Source organism: Hetaerina americana, unplaced genomic scaffold (assembly GCF_022747635.1).
Source record: "Hetaerina americana unplaced genomic scaffold, ioHetAmer1.1.p SCAF_3, whole genome shotgun sequence".
In the NCBI taxonomy this organism is placed as follows: domain Eukaryota; kingdom Metazoa; phylum Arthropoda; class Insecta; order Odonata; family Calopterygidae; genus Hetaerina; species Hetaerina americana.
The window spans coordinates 30,378,591-30,393,946 of NW_027286874.1; the positions used below are offsets into that span (position 1 = coordinate 30,378,591).

A 15,356-nucleotide genomic window follows, 5' to 3' on the forward strand; every position below is an offset into this window, starting at 1 on the left:
CACTCTTGTGTCAAGGAAGTGCTGCTCGCAGACGATACTGCGCATTGTCGCTCTTCTTGTTCAGAAAATGATCGTTATGCGTTGTTCAGTACTTCTCAAGGTTTTCCAGGAGAACTAGTTTATGTATTTCATGCGCATATTATCATTTAAAAATTTTAATTTTTGATATGATCAGGGCTTTCAATGACATTCGCATGATGTATAGGGTAATAAAATAACCTCATATCATAGCTATTTGAGATGTTTTCTGAAGGTTGTTATCAGTTATTGTTACCGATTGTGGCTCACCCTCATTTTCCAACTTAATCGTCTGGTCTGACCAGACTCGAGTACGAAGTTCAGCTGGTTGCTTGATAGTAAATTCTTAAGAACTTGCCCTTTCTAGTCGAAAGCCTAGGAATATTTCCTATCTCTTTCAAATCATAAACATTTGCCTCAAGGGGACCCTGATTAACCTAAACGATCAAACAAAGAGCTTTCATTGACCCTCAATTCGCGAGGTTACGGAAATGGAGGTGGGGCTAAATAGCGACATACGAGGTCAGACACAGGTTATGTTCGCTCACTGGCCAATATCCCCAGCAGACTACGCTGAAAGATTACCATTTATCACTACCTCCTCAAAAATAATAAGGCAATTAGGAACTTGTGAGGCGAATGACGAAGTAGTCGACATGTATGATGGGCAGCAATAAGAATGTTATGAGGTTAATTATGTTCATGATATATTTAGAAAATGAACATCCTGCGCGGTTCTTCTGAGATGATCCTGGTTTTAGACAACTTATGGTTATCCATGGGGAGACCAATTAACATTAAGTATAAAACATCTAAACACATGGTCCGTACTTACACCCGTTTTGTTGGTTTAGGTGTTACCTTTGAAAACAAGTTAGTTGATGAGGCTTTTATTTCAGACGTTTTCCAAAAATGACAGAAGCTTTTTAATCGACATTACGCTTATTGTATGCAGAAAATATTCGTGAAATATATACAATACCGAAAAATATTTTTCGGTATTGAATACATTTAGACAAAATGAATAGCTGTGAACAACGCTGATCTACGAAGCAGACATCATCGACTGCCTGAAATCATTTTTACACTATAGATTTCAGTGGAAGTGTCAAGTTGTCTGTAGCACTGTTCGATATGAATCCAAAACGTTTAAATTTACATTGGGGCGACTCATTCCCATTAATATGACGACGTACTTCGCTTGAAGATAAACAAACTACTCTCCTTTATCACTCACTGCCTGACCCATTATCGGCAGCAGAAACGAGGCATTGTATCACGAGCCCTAAAGTTGAATCACCTCTCCCTTTCCTCATGTGAAAGTACCTATCGTAACTATGTCGCAACTCTCCTAGCTCCGAAATTATAAAATATGCTCGAAAGATAATCCATTATTAAACAGAATAACACTAATTTCTGCTACAATCTCAGTCCCCTCTATTGGTAACAGAGGCTGTCTCCAGATTTCAAACTTGATGTTTACACCGTTTGCACCTTCCGCCCCACGCCATCACTTCGCAAACTGTAAACAGTCGCGCAACGCTAACTCAGCTGTTTCTGTGGTCAATATCAATATGGAGTGAGCCTGTCAAGGTCGCTGACATTTACGCAATATATATGCAAAATTTTGCCAGAAACGTAGATGTATTGACGCAGGGATTGAAGGCTGGTATATCAGGACTAATGAACCTCGCAAGTCAAGGAGCTGATCCCAACAGTGGTGTTTTCTTTGTTAATTTTAATCAAGACTGCACGTAAGTTCACTTAAGTCTTAAGGATAGCAATTAGCATTTGTTTATTTGTGTATTTATTATTGAACCTTATGTTATTTATTCAGAAGCCTATACGTATTATATGAATTATAATTAATTTTTGAAACAAGATTATTCGCCATTTAAGCATGACATTCATATTTCACATAATGTGAAAGTAACTTGAAAATGTCATCATGTCATATTTGCGTAACTTTTTAATACGTGTCACTGGTAATTTTTACTTTTAGTAATCCGTTTTGATAGACTATCTCCATTTCTATTCGTAAAAAATGTAGATATTTATTGAACTAATAATGTGCAGCTATGTTTTTGTGTATTGTATATAGTATATAATTTTAAGTGCTTGTGGCATTTATTCTGTTGGAGTGATATATATTTTTAATTCTAGGTCTCTCGCTGTCGGAACAAAGACTGGCTATCGCCTATTTTCTTTGAATTCTGTCGACAATCTAGAGCAGATATATGAAAATGGTTAGTATTGACTTGCGTTTCACCAGTTGTTCCTATGGAAGTATATGCATGTAGCACATTTCTTGCTTTTAGCCTATAAGGGCGATTAATATTTCATGTTAAATTTCAAAATATGATGATTTTAATTACTTTCAATGAATTTTCTAACTTCGGCCGTGCCCAGTCATTGGTTAGAGAAAGTGGGACTTCTAGCGTCTATCTTAGTATTTTAACCTGCTTATTTTCTTTAAAAAATGGAAACAATTGTTTTGAGGCATTGAGGTGGATGAAACTTCCACAGTTCCTTTAATTGAGCATCATGGTGTATACTTGTGACTTTCAAAAGCAAATTCAAAACCTTATACTATATTATAAGCACATGAACTTTGTATTGAGCCCTGTTAAAAGATATTTAATTATTTGGTAAGATTATATGCGCCCAAGCATAGCTTGTAGTTACTATACCATTTACGTAAGTTACTAAAGAGCATGCTTAGAAACATGAGCATGCCCTTGCAAAATTATGCTTATTTGTGGATCTCACATTTTATGACTTTTTAAATTTGAAATTTTTTTGTTGAGAAATTCACTTCAAATATGCGTTTCAAGTGACAACTTGTGAAAATTAAAGTTAACTCAGTACGAAATGGGAATAAATCATGGGAATTAAATTCTTTTCTAATTTGATTATATAGCTCTAATGTTGGCTATTTATCAATGATTTTTAGTATTGTTAATGTACACCAGTAAAACGTTCCTTTGAATATTTTGAAATTTTCCTGAGCTTTTCAAAATATTTGGAACCAAGGATTTTACTGCTTTGCTTGTACAATAAACTTGAGAACCCTTTAGATTTATTATTGGATCGCAGCAGTCACACCAAATAAGTTGGCCGGGGATGAGAAATGAAAGGCAGGTTTCACTTTGGTCAATAAATATTCATTATATTAAAACACTATTTCCCAACCTTGTGGGGATTGCCAGTGAGTTTTAAAGTTTGTTGGTCATGGCCATCGGAAGGGTTATTGACCAATAAAATACAGTTTATGTAGTTTCCATTTTTAGTGTCACCGTTCATGTTGGCATGAGTATAGAATGCATAGGATTCACCCTTGGGGATATTTTACAAGAGCAAGGTCTTCCCAGGTGGATTTAGCTTTGGAGCTTAGGTTTGAAGTTATTAACACACTTTTGAAATCTTCAAATATAATAGCATGAGATATGCAGTGGTGGAAAAAATGTTCCTGAGCCATAACTCAAAAAATACTGTTCGGCCTATCTTTGCTATTACATAACACTATCCTGGTAGTATAATATTCCGTCTAGCAGATTCTATCCTCAAAGTCTATCAGATTTTCCCTTAAATCTGAAAAAGGGTTCAATTCCACAGGCTAATGGAAAGTCAAAAGTGGGAAGCAGTGATGCTCCTACGGCAAGTAAAGGTAAGTGTAAAGGAGTACGAGCAGCTGATTATCCTTCATTTCTCTTAATCATTTCGTTTTCTATTTATTGTGAAATGAATCTCATGACTTGGATGTTTCAAGTGTTGCAGGTGTTAGGAATTGTCAAATGTGTAAAATAAGTTTTTTATATTTGATATCCTGTATTATTTCACAGACTCAGAAGACATCTGTATTGTGGAGCGGCTCTTTAGCAGCAGTCTCGTGGCAGTTGTTAGTCTTTCTTCTCCCAGGAAGTTGAAAGTCTGTCACTTTAAGAAGGGAACTGAAATATGTAACTACAGCTATTCTAACACAATCCTTGCAGTTAAACTTAATAGAGCTGTGAGTAAAAATTTATGTGTAACATAATATTTTAGTATTTTCAACTATATTTTGCAAATTCAGTTGCAAAAGTGTTGTTTTTGTGTATACATATACACACACACATGAACACACTTAGATGACACTTTTAAACAAAAACCATACAGTACACAAAAAAGAGAAGCTAATAGGTGGGTCGATTATGATATTCAATGGCGCAAACACCCTCTTCGGTGTAAGGAATGATAAGACTCCTTCCACAAGCACTTATTTAATTTAGATTGATTGTGTTATTTAAATACGTACAAGCAAATAATAGGTAACATTGCTTTTCTTCTGAATTAATTAAAATTGAAAATTTGACTTCTGATCTCAAGAGTGAAAAAATTCTCTTTTGCTTGTATTCAATGCTGTTTCCCTTTTCTTATCACTGCACCAAGCATCTCACCCATCAGGCATGGTTTTCTTTTTGATGGTTTGTTCATTTTATCCTCTTAACTATGTGGAATCTGGAATAAATACCTACAATTTTTGAGATCTCATGCAATCAATCAATTATTGTGTTAATATTATTGGGAGTAAGTTAGTTTTTTGCATCTTTACTACAGTCAGACCTGGCTATTTATGCCCTAATTAATTTGAAATATTTCAATGCAACAATTTCAGAGCGTAAAAATCATTCGCCTTGACTGGGACTCGAACCCAGATCCCTCAATATCCGGTCGAGTGCTTTAGCCACTTAAGCTACCGAGGCGTCCTCTTAAACTCTGAAATTTTGGGGCTTTTAAAGGAACTAGATGTTATGACGAAATACCGTACGTACAATGTCACATGCATTCGTAGTCGTGCGCGAGGCGCCACTGTCCATGAGGTTAAAGCCAACTTTAAACACTTACGGTGTTTTCCCTTTGACAAATTCCAAAGAAACTGCGGGAGATGCCGCAACAGTAACTTTTAACGGAGTCATCCGCTAATGTGCATTTCAATGCAACAATTGTATAATTTGAAGCCAAGAGTAAAATTACTTAGCCGACCAATATACTGCCAAAACTAATGAAGTTTACCTTCTTTTTAGCATGGATAACTGCCAATAAAACTGCAATGAAATTCAAAGACATGATCTGGTCCTGTGACTTGCAAAACATCATTTGTTTCAATATTTTCCCTAGACAGCATACCATTAAGCATTTATGTATTGCAAAGTTCATGTATACATTATGGAATAATCACATAGCTGCTATTGAATTCTCTCTTAAAGAACTCCATGGCCCCTAAGACACCCAAATTCTTTTTCCTTGGTCAGCTGTCAATGTGAAGTATTATTGGATATAGGTAATACAAAAGGATGCAGCAACCTTGAATTACTAGACCTGTTACACATTTTTTCTTGCACTTTTGGTGCCAATTGCCATCAGTTGGTCAACTTGATACAGGACTCCACCCTGATGGGAACTCATTACAATTGGATGATTAAAGTTGGGGTAAAACAAGAATAGCCATTGTGAGGGTAAAAAAGAAACTTTGCACTTCCACAATAAAGATTTGATATTTCACGATCATTGTTTCGATGCTGCGCAACATCAACCGATATTGATGATGCGCAGCATCGAAACGATAGTATGAAATATCAAATCTATATTGTGGAAATGTAAAGTCTATTTTTTACCCTCATAATGAAGGAATTCCACAAATTTAAACCTGAAACAAGAATAGCCATGGCAAAGGCACCCTTTAATAAGAAGAACATTTAACTGTGCAGCAATTTGAAGCTAGAGCTGAGGAGGAGATTAACTAAATGCTATGTGCGCAGTATTCCAATGTATAAGAGGGAAGCATGGACTTTAGGGGAAAGAGAGAGGAACAGGATTGATGTTTTTGAGAAGTAAGTGTTAAAGGAGCTTGAAAGGGAAAAGATAGGGGCATAGAATAAGGAATGAGGAGGTGTTTAGTTAACAAGGTTAAAACACTTGGATTGTTCATTTAATTAAGAGGAAACTGGATACTAGAAATGACTATTAAGGGGACATTTGAAGTAGAGGAGAGTATTAGGATACATGGAAGAACAGGCGTGGAAAAGTGGTGGTGTACAGGACCTTCCATTAGGCAGAACACTCCATTATACAAAAATACAGTTGTGACTAAAGGATCTAACTGACTTGTTTGATTTGGTGGCGATGTCAAATGTGGATTTGTATGTATCTGTTAATCATTGAAATTTTAATGTTAGCCAATAATTCATGTTTGCTGTTATTGGTTGTGTAAGTTGCATTTGTATTTTGGAAATGTATTCTCTTGCTAAGTGATCCAATTTGTAATACAATCCACTATCGCTCTATTAATGGATGAAACATCTGTTGGAGGAAAATGTATTGAAATATCAAAAGAAGAAGCAATAAAGCTGATATGGGCAATTATAAGATCTGCATGCTATGTTAAAGAATATTAAAAGGAAATATGAGGGAAACCTCCCATAACCTATCGGAGGTTTTGCTGCTTTTTAGTGTTAATGAAAGAGAATCACACCATATCTTAAGAATCAGTATGATCCACTTGTCCCACTTCAGTGAAAGTTTGGAGAAGAAAAAGAAAATTGAAACTAGTTGTCCTTTCAATATAGCCTTTAACTATGTCAACTCATCAGATTTTGTGCACTTAGTAATGTGGATAGAAGTCTACAGTTTTCCAATTATAATCATTGGCAGGCATTCATTTTTATGTTTGTTCATGAAATTCCTATGACAGCAGATGCTTTCTTACCTAAACACAGAGAGAAAAATGAAATCATAAATTTCTCGCATTAATTTGCTTTGTATTGTAATGGGCATATAAAAGGACGGTGTAATTTGACTGGTTATATAAGGAACCATAAGAATCTTTTTTGTGAGTTTTATTTTTAATCTGGATATTGTGGACTTTTGATTGTTGAAATGATGGTGTTTTACTGTATATAAAAGCATATGCTGTGCTCTAAGACTCATACAATGCTCATAATTATTTAAGCTTTATGTACACATTTTTTCCAAAATTTTATTTGAATTGTAAACATTTATTTACTTGTAATAATACCGTAAACAGTGCTCAGGCCTCTTAAATTGGCTAATATAATGCACAAATAACAAAAAGTAACAAAAACAAAGTGAAACACCGTTGACAACCACAGTTAACATTATAACGATGTTGAACAGGACTCTTGAGGAGAAGAGGTCAAGCAAGAAATTTTTTGCTACTAGGGAATTTAATAAGGGGATTCTGTGGAAGAGGGAATATTGGGATAGGACATTTATATATACTTATAAAAAATGATGATAATGTTTGTGTTCTAATTTTTGTATTACCTATTATCTGTTTTTCAGCGATTGGTTGTCTGCTTGGAGGAATCATTGTATATACATAATATAAGAGATATGAAAGTATTGCATACAATACGAGATACACCACCCAACCCAATGGGTCTCTGCACCCTCTCTGTGAATAGTGATAATTGTTTTCTGGCTTATCCTGGTTCAAACACAATCGGTGAAGTCCAGATTTTTGATGCTGTGAATCTTGTAAGTACAATTGTAATTGATGAAATCCAAGTGATGATTTTTATGTGTCATTATTTCTAAGTATTTTCTTAGGTTATGAATGTATTTATGGGAGTCAATTATTATAAGTTATAAAGTTTTAACTATTTGATGTTGTTTCTGTGATTAGCATGCCAAAACCATGATTCCTGCTCATGATAGTCCATTAGCAGCATTGGCATTTAGTCCCTCTGGTGCCAGGGTGGCTACTGCATCTGAGAAAGGCACAGTCATCCGAGTGTTTAATGTAGCTGATGGCTCTAAAGTGTTTGAGTTCCGACGAGGAGTGAAACGTTGTGTCTCAATCTGCAGTCTTGCCTTTTCTATGGACTCATTTTTCTTGTGTTGCTCGAGCAATACTGAGACTGTACATGTTTTCCGACTAGATGAACCCAAAGACATGTGAGTTACTAATGAATCATCATTGTCACTATGCTTGGGAATCAAGTATTTTAGGCTAATGTAAATGTTATTTCATTAGATATGCTATGTTACCTGGATTATTTAATTCATTAGAAGTTGCCGGGCAGCACCTGAGGAGTGCCAGGGATGGATGGGATACTTGACCAAGGCAGTATCTGCATCTGCTAATTATCTCCCTTCGCAAGTCACTGATGTGTTCAATCAAGGGAGGGCATTTGCATCGGTGCATCTTCCTTTTCAAGGAATGCGGAACGTGTGTGCTATTACAATGTAGGTGATAATATCTGTAATAAAATATAATTATCCATTGATATTTTGATATTGGGTGCTGAAATAATTCCTTAATTTTAATTATTCTCTTTTGACTTATTATGTTAAAATTTTAATCCCTAAACAAGAACTCAGGCTATCCTCTAAACAAATAAATAACAAAAATGAATGATGTAGGTGTTAAAAACTTTCATGCAGAGACTTTTTAGATCGGGTGATTGAGCAGAAATTTCAAGCTATCAGCTAAAGAATGCCTTTGTACTTTCTGGCACAACAGCTGTGTTAACTTTTTTTATCATTGTACATTAGTTAAACCATGGTCCCTGGTACGATTTAATTGTTATGCATCAAAATTGGATCAAAAAGGCTATATGTATTGGTGTCGGTGGCAAATGGAAAACTTATTCTGCTTCAACATTTTAACTGGGTACCTTTCTATGTTTAGATGGAGTCGTCCAACAAAAAATTGTCACTATAGTGCGCCTGGTGGTATAAATGTGCCACTTGGAACATTTGAGGCTTTAACCATTTTAAATGATTTCACCTACAGCACTGTAATTTCGGTCCCTAAGATTTAAATAGTGGCCAATTTCTAATGTTGACATTTTTTTAATAAGAGTTTTGCGAAAGGAATGTTAATTCAAAATTTCACAAGCATGAAACTCAATGTGCGTGGAGAATTTAATTTAAAGCCACTCTAATTTTACTATTTGGGATTCCATTCATAAAAGACTTGATGGATCTTGAAATCAAGTGAATTCTGTGAGCAAATGCAATGCATAAAATAAAATATCCACTTACACTTGACATGAAAGAGTTAACTAAACATTATATTCCAGTTGTATGTGAAATTGTTTGATTCTAAAGTGAACAAAACTTTTCTCTATCTTTGGTTTTGACTGAGTACCATTGTAGCATAACTGGGCAGTTAAGTAAGGTAGTAGTGGTTAATGGATAAGTTCAGAGATAGGGCCTAATGGGAGATTTGCAGCACTTTGGTAATTTTTCAACTAGTTCAAGTGAGACAGATAAGAGCAACATCAGACATGAACGGTACCACACATTTCAATTTATTTTCCTACTGCAGTGAAGCACTTATTGGAGTTCGTTAATCTAATCAAGAATGGGTTGAGTTGTTATTGACTCAGGGATCACTGTTGGAGTTGGTGGATTCATGGCAATGGCATACGTTTAAAACTCCTTGCTTAAATACATAGTACCCTACTGTTATGAATCAAAGGCTAATGCTGTCATTATATTCTTTGCATGAGCTTGTAAAAATAACTGATGTCTCCTTAAGCAGAGGAAAGCAAAAAGATCACTAGATGGTCAAATAATTTTCAAAATCTTGAGAGCAATGAACTACCATTTTAAGCATTGCAGTGTATCATTTGCACATGATTTCTCCAGTGCAAATCACTATGATTGGGAATCACTAGCACTTTCCTACTAATATTAGGAGCATATATGTAAAAGCATAGAGTAAAATAATGTGAAATGTAAAATGGATCATATCCTGAAATGGCTTTGGAATACCAATCAAAATGTGAAGGGTTATGTGCTGATGTGTTATTTGTTCAGTATACCTTCCTTGCAAGGCAAGATTGTCAATTTATGGTTTCAATTAGATGTGAGGGTATGATTGACAAAGAAGGAGCAAAGAGTTTTCCATGGTGTAGGAAGTTTGAATGGTAAATCCTGTACTTAGTTGATGTCACACAGTCATTGAATCCCTTTAAACCTTAAATTCAAGGAAAATTGATTACATGACTGAAGCTATGGATGTGAGAGTTGATGCAAACATAACTGAATTTCACTCATTCTTATTTGTTTTACCTCATATAGTTAGCAATTCAAAAGCGATGTCAAAGTCAGAAGCTGATTTTGATGATGATTTTGAATTATATTTTTTCTTTGAAGAATGCTGTTGAAAGTAGTGCATATTTGTCTAAGAATACAAACAAGTACCAAATATTTTGCACTGCTAATATTTTTGCCATTTTTTGTATTTTCAATGTTTGTCAATAAAGTTCAATAGCAGTTGGTGGATATGAGTTAATGTTAAAAATAATGATTGAGCTGTGGTCAAATGGAAGCAATTGAATCAGTCATTGGCCATTAGAACCTTGATATGTATTGTAATCATATTATTACTAGCCTCTTCATGTGCCCATAAACAGGAAATTTTCTTCCCTCGGCTACATTTCTGTGGCAGAGTTTCCAATTTGCAGGGTCACCAGTGGCCATATTGGAAAATGGTCATTATCTTGCATCCAAAGGTTTGAAAACTACAGTGCTGTAGGTTACATGGTTTTAAGTAATCAACCTGCCAAGTGGTATATTTCTTTCATTAGGTATAATCTTTGCAAGTGTACCTCTTCCTCTATTTCTACTCCTGAACCTACACACCCCCTTGCCGCTCTCTCCCGTTTGCATTCTTTCACCCCAACCCCTCTTGTTATTAAAAACCAGAAGGGCATACTCATCTCATGAATCCATTCTCACCCAGAGATGTACCTGATGATGCCTTAAACCTTGATTGTAATTATTTGATAGTGTTTTTCTGTATGTTCATTGCAAAAAATTTTTTTCTAATGCTCTGGAGGTAACAACCTTGGTTTTCTGAAAATAAAGCTAGCTACTTTAACTAGATTCCTATGGTTAGCACCATTGAGGCCGAGACATAAGACACTATTGAGGTGTCTTATGTCTCTTTCTTTCTATGTAAGAGCTAAAAATTGTTTCCTGCTGTTTCAGGGTGCAGAAAATTTTACGTTTGTTGGTTGCTTCAGCTGATGGATATCTGTATATTTATAACTTGGATACCTCTGAAGGGGGTGATTGTAACCTGCTAAAACAACATAGGTAAGGAAATTTTCAATTTGAGCCGCAGTCTAGTTGATAATCTTTAGTTTTGATCATTTTTAATGCCTATCTATCCAAGATGCTTGGGCCATATCAAATATTAATTTTTTGATATTCCAGATCTTTGTCACTTTAAAGCGCATTGATTGGGAAATTTTTCCTTTCCATTGAGAAATATCAATGAATGATATATGATGCTAAACTTTATCATCAAACTTTTTTTAGCATCAAATTTTTTAAAAATATCTGGTAATAATTCAAGATTACCAAATGTAATTGCTATAATCTAAGCATAGGATTTTGAGTGCTGCTGCCATTAAATGTTAAAATGTCATGTGTGAAAAATGAAATTGATTTACAATACAATGTATTACAGGAAAGGATTTTTTATCCACTGATGCCTTCTTCTCAATTTCCATGTATAATTGGGACTCTTATTCATCCTAATGGGAAGCTTTGGGAGCCTATTCTTTAGTTTGGAATGCCATACATTAGGTCTTTCCCAACTTGGAGACTACCTGTATATATTTTTCTTTGTCATGAGGATGGATTTAGGAGAAAAAATATCACCTAAATAGCATTATTAGCTAAGCTACTCAGAGGATTCAATAAATATTCTAATTTCAAAACCCCTTATAGCACCCAAACAAGGGATAATTTTTAAACATGGGGAATACTGTTGGTGGCTTTACCTAATTTTAGGAACCTAGTTTCTATAAAATCATCTGTTGATTGGTTTTGCTTTGTTCACTATAGTGTCGTGACTTTTTTGGCTCTTTCTTCCCTTGACATAAAAAATATTCATGATGAACCAATCAGGTTGGATGGAAAACCTGATGTTCCATCTACGATTTCATCTGCTGGGGATACTACTGATGGTCCAAATGTTACCACACCTGGGGAATTAGGAGGAATTACTGCTGCTGCATTAGTTGCTGGAACTGGTTCGTCAGCAACAGGCATTCATTTACCTCCGTCATCAGCTTCTTCGAGCTCAACACTTCCGAGACCAGTCCCGATAAACACATCAGCAGCTACTGGAACAGGTGCCCTTAGAATTTTCTCTTATGTTATTTCTACTCCTTGACATCACTTTTGGTGAAAAGCTGAAAAATCTTCACTTAATCTGTGTGCATGAGATGAGTTCATTTAATAAGTGCATCAACTTCTTCTAGTTTGTGTTTGAGAATGAGCTTTTAAATTTCTACCCATATATATTTGTGTATAATGTGCTGTTGTGTGCTGTGTGCATAAATGCATGAAGCCAAAGAACTGGTTGAAACTTAACGTTAAAAGGAATATTCTTGGGTTGACAAAGAGGCAAACAAAGAAATTGTAATTTACATAGCCTGTCTGCTCATGCTCAAAACTTAGGGAAAGGATCTGGGCACATTTGAAAACTACAAATTTTAACTGGTCACAATGTAGATATTGTGCTGTGAACCAACTGAGCTTACTACTAAATCTGTAGTATTCAGAAGCCAATAATATATGTCATTTTTGTATAGAGATGCTGACCATCATTTCAAAGAATATGCATAATTTTGAAAATTAAACTATACAATTCCTGTATGTAATCCTGAGTAATACTTTTACATATGCATCAATAATATTGGCCTTTGCCTATTGACAGTGATCAAGTATGTATTTGAACATGCTTTCCTGAACATTTTGGCAATAATTACTACACCATTAAGTTGCATAGGTGGACATGCATTTACTTATTCTATTATTGTGACCTGTAATCTCCACATAATTTTAGAACTAATATCAGGAATCACTCTGGATAAAGGCTTTTTATAATTTATATCTTTAACGTGATATTTGGAAGTTTATAGACGAGAGAAAGGAAGGCTCTAGGGTTTATCAGCAGTGTTCAGCATAACTTTTCAGTTAATCGATAAATTAATTAAATATTAAATTCACTACATCATTAAAAATCATTTACTTTATTTTAACTTTTCATTGAAGTATAAGATTGAAGATATTATTTTTTACTAATGTGGTATATTCAGTCCTAACAGAAAATTGCAGCTATAAAACTGTAAAATCATTAAATTTTATGTGGGGAAAAACTCATAGCTATGAACTCTTTCAAGGTGGGAATTCAAAGGCATATATTGGCTGTATACATATCATGGCACTGTATCCCAGTCAGGGTTAGACAGCAAAACCTGTGTTGCTTTGTCCTTGCCTTTTACCATCTAGCCTTATACTCTCATATTACTCTAGCTTCTTCCATATTCATGAGTCTCTTCCTGCACTTTCTTTTATTGTGTGTGTTCCACGCTCCTCTGTTTTTATCGTAGATGCTCCCACAACATTTAAATAAGTCTTCCTAGGGTGACCCCTTCCTCGTAGACTAATTATGGTGCCCAACAGATACCTTTGGTTAATCTTTCCTCACTCATTCCATACACATGCCCAAACCACTTCAACTCATGTATCTTATTCAAATCATACACTGTGTCTTAGCCATTCCACACTCAGTCCTTGTGAAGTGGTGGGACTCCGGCATGAACATCCATATGTTAGGGATGGACAATGCTCATGAGGGAGTGGCTTTGATATGATACTATAAGTCGGCAACCAGATCGAGGGCATCTCCTTACTAATCTGACCCTCTGTGTTACAGTGCCTGAATAGTGAGAGATTATTGTCCTCTGGTTATTTCCCAGTGCATTACTGAAAAGAATTGGAATTTTCAAAGTGAAAATTTATTTTAATTATTGAATAACAACATAGCTATTTAGTAACAACATAGTATCTTTTGTCATATTCTGCTAATATGCATCAGTAAATTTTAGAGGTTAAATCTCAGTGACTTCACTATTTTATTATCAGGAACTAGGCACATGACTGGCAAGAGGTCATGTGTTGCATTTTTGAGTAGGTTAAATATGCATCAAAATAATGAATTTAAAGTTAAGCACTCTTTTCTTTGAAATATAGGATAGTGCAAAATATCGTAGGGCACTGTGGATGTTGTCATTTTGTGCTATTATTCTGATATCCAGTGCAAAGTTGCACAGGACTAATGTTTGCAAGTTTATAATAATAAAAATGTGTATGAAAAACTAATTTTTATGCTAAACCATGGAACTCACCATTTTGGGAAAGTAGAGACATAAGATAATGTTTCAAGCGCTCAGATTAAATCTATTGCTTGGCATTTTTGAAAGTGCTGTTATGTAGCATAAAACCAAGTACTCAGTCCCGGCATTTGTATGTTTCATGATGTTTTCATAAAAATGATTATCATCCCTGAAAATGTCTGCTCTCTTGAACTTAAGTTTGAGTTGAGAATAAAAAAAAAATGGAGTTGAAGCCAAGGCTGAAGTTGAAGCTTTGTAGTTATCCTGAAAATGTGATTGACCTCTAGGAACTATTTAAAAATCATTGATCTTACTTATTGTAATAGGCAAATTTATTTACCTCATGTAATTTTACCATGGGAAAGTTGGCATTAAACTGAGGAATGATTAAACAGTGAAACTTATTTCTATAATTTCCTTTGATTAGGCTGCAATGTTCATAATTTTGGGTAGAAATTATTAATGTGTAACATTGGTGATTTACGGACGCGGTGGAGAAGAGTGTAAAATACATTGACTTAGAAAGGAAATGTCTACTGCAGCATTCCAATTTGGGGAATAGATTGGGTGTCAATTATTGATCATTACTATAATTTATATATTTTTCCAAGTTTATTTTATTTGCAACAATTTTACGAAAGAGATATCAATAAAGATTACGTGAAGAAAACAGTAGAGAGTAAAATGAACAATTAGGTACCCAAAAACATTCAGAAATATAAGGCAGAATACAGAAAAAGACAGCATTAAGTAGACAGAAGCCACACCCAGATCTTATGAAGAATTCAAAGTAGATCTGTTGGAATAATACAGGAAATAGTGAACTGTAAAAGGAAACAGATGATTATAATAATGTACAGACTTTAGTAAACAACAAAAATAAGGAAATGAGAGAAAAATGGACTGAGGATATGTAGAGATATTGAGGACATATGTCTAAAAGAAACACTGAAAAGGCTCACTTCCTAACCTGGAATATATTGATAATTAGAGCAAACCTTCGAGAAAGAAAATTGTGGTGGTAATAATTCGTAAAAAGGAATTTGCATTGGGATGTAACAAATTGTATATAGAAAAAATATGTACAGAACAATTGCATTGAGGAATTGTGAACAGGGCAATTAGGAAATG

General features: G+C 34.8%; 1 protein-coding gene across 3 annotated transcripts in view; it reads left to right on the forward strand.

Annotated features, from left to right (window-relative positions):
- The first annotated feature begins 1,552 nt into the window (after window positions 1-1,552).
- Atg18a (Autophagy-related 18a) overlaps window positions 1,553-15,356 on the forward strand; it is a 28,409-nt gene continuing 14,605 nt past the window's right edge. Inside the window, exons 1-8 of one of the 3 annotated variants that reach the window (XM_071588809.1) lie at window positions 1,553-1,772; window positions 2,182-2,264; window positions 3,861-4,027; window positions 7,360-7,554; window positions 7,703-7,974; window positions 8,089-8,265; window positions 11,023-11,130; window positions 11,950-12,176. In XM_071588809.1, coding sequence (XP_071444910.1) covers window positions 1,636-1,772; window positions 2,182-2,264; window positions 3,861-4,027; window positions 7,360-7,554; window positions 7,703-7,974; window positions 8,089-8,265; window positions 11,023-11,130; window positions 11,950-12,176 — 1,366 coding nt within the window. In that variant the 5' untranslated portion in view covers window positions 1,553-1,635. The remainder of the gene's footprint in view (window positions 1,773-2,181; window positions 2,265-3,860; window positions 4,028-7,359; window positions 7,555-7,702; window positions 7,975-8,088; window positions 8,266-11,022; window positions 11,131-11,949; window positions 12,177-15,356) is intronic. The other 2 variants (XM_071588810.1, XM_071588811.1) reach the window with 2 other exon arrangements.